General features: G+C 32.3%; 1 protein-coding gene across 1 annotated transcript; it reads left to right on the forward strand.

Moving 5' to 3' along the window:
* Positions 1 to 273: 273 nt before the first annotated feature.
* On the forward strand, positions 274 to 705 carry LOC141657958 (B3 domain-containing protein At4g02870-like). Its single transcript, XM_074465348.1, has one exon. It carries the CDS (start codon positions 274 to 276, stop codon positions 703 to 705), a length of 432 nt encoding a protein of 143 aa, XP_074321449.1.
* The last annotated feature ends 1,186 nt before the right edge of the window (positions 706 to 1,891 follow it).

Here is a 1,891-nt window from a genome sequence, read left to right on the forward strand (position 1 = left end):
TCATTTTTTTTATTTTTTTAGATTTCATTAAGTTATACAGGTAATGCAGTTGGATTTTATTTAGATTCTACCAAGATATTTCTTCAAATATTGCAAAAATATTAATATTAATAATATTCTCAGTAGATTGCAATATCAAATATCATTATAAAATGCGTGTATATCATTAATTTCCAAATTATGCATGCAAAATATGTTATAAAAAGCGTATACATCATTAATTCCATGCAAATCACATATAAAATTCTTAAACCCTAACCACCTCAATCAACGATGGCATTCCGTAACCACGATAGTACGTATTACGATTTTATGGGTAGCGAAGGCGGCAATAGAGAGCTTGCCCCTCCGTATCCAGTTGAGGTAGAACTAAATAGCCTTGATGTTCTAAACGGCGTTGAGTGCATATATCTTAACAATAATAGCGTCCAAGCTAATATTATTGCTCGTCTTCCTCCATTTTTAAGAAATAAGTTTAATTGTCAAAGGTATCTTGTCTTTGAAATTCATGATACTGAGAGCAAATTAACATTCGGAGGTTACCAGTTAAGATTTGCGTATAATACTTACTATTTGATGGGTTCTAATTGGAGTAGAGATTTCATTCAACGGAAACACCTCAAAGCTGGGGATAAAATTGGCTTTCGCCTCCAACTTGCTGACACTATTCAATTTTCAGTTATATCTAGGGCATCTAGGCCATAGATTATTATTATTATTATTATTATTATTATTATTACGGATTATTTGGCCCTTATGGTGAGCTGTAAGCCTGTAATGTGGTCGTATTAATTCTAATGAGCATCTAATCTAGTTCTTTTTATTTATTTTAGAGAAAATTGTTGATTACAGCCTTTTAAAAACCACTTTTTGAAAATTACAGTCTTATATAATTTTTTTTGTAAATTACAGCCATAATATAACTTTTCTTTGAAAATTGCACCACGATGACGTTTCCGGTGAATTTTGTCAAAAAGTGACCGATATACCCTTGCCTATTTGTTTGCATACTTACCCAGATTTTTTCACTTAATCTATCCTCTTATCTTCCTCACCTGAACATCATTTATCCAGGTATATACTTATTACCACTTCAAAATAACAAAGCTAAAAGCATCATTGTTGTTCATAATCTTGTGTATCTCGTTGACATGCTCCGTAACTTTCTCGGTCTCACGCTGAACTTCCGTTCCTTTTGTCTTCTCATGCTCCACCAGTAGAGACCGAATTTCATCATTGCTAGCAAGTTCAAGCGCTGTTTTACTAGCCTTGGTCTTGGCATTGAGATTCAAGCCTTTTTTTAGCAAGTTCCAAGTTGTTTTCCAGCTAGCTTAACAACCGAATTTGCCAATTGACCAGCTATTAGTATTCCAGATTGAATGTTTGTCTGATTAATTTGAGTCTGCGAGTGTAAATAGCATCATAAATTTGGGGAAAATCGATGATGAAACCTAATTACTTTCAGTTTGGGCAAAATAAATTTGGGGAAAATCGATGATGAACCCTAATTACTTTCAATTTGGGGAAAATAAATTTGGGAAAAATCGATGATGCACCCTAATTACTTTCAATTTGGGGAAAACTGATGATGAAGAACACTAATTAATTTTAAGATACAATGGAAATAATAGAATTAGAATTCAATTAAATTGATTAAGATAGAATTTGAATAAAAAGAGTGAATTAGATTTAGGTGATATTGGTGAAGAAGAAATGGAGAATTAGAGAGAAAATGGAGTTGTGAATTTTGATGAAGGGGAAGAACATAAGATGAAGGTAAGGGGTATTTTCGTCCTAAAAAATGAACTTAAGTCACAAAAGTTCAGATTTGACTCAATTTTCCAACGGAGTAAGACTTTTGGTTGTAATTTCTAATCAGAACTGTTATTAT

The sequence above is a fragment of the Silene latifolia genome, chromosome 5 (genome assembly GCF_048544455.1).
Source record: "Silene latifolia isolate original U9 population chromosome 5, ASM4854445v1, whole genome shotgun sequence".
In the NCBI taxonomy this organism is placed as follows: Eukaryota; Viridiplantae; Streptophyta; class Magnoliopsida; order Caryophyllales; family Caryophyllaceae; genus Silene; species Silene latifolia.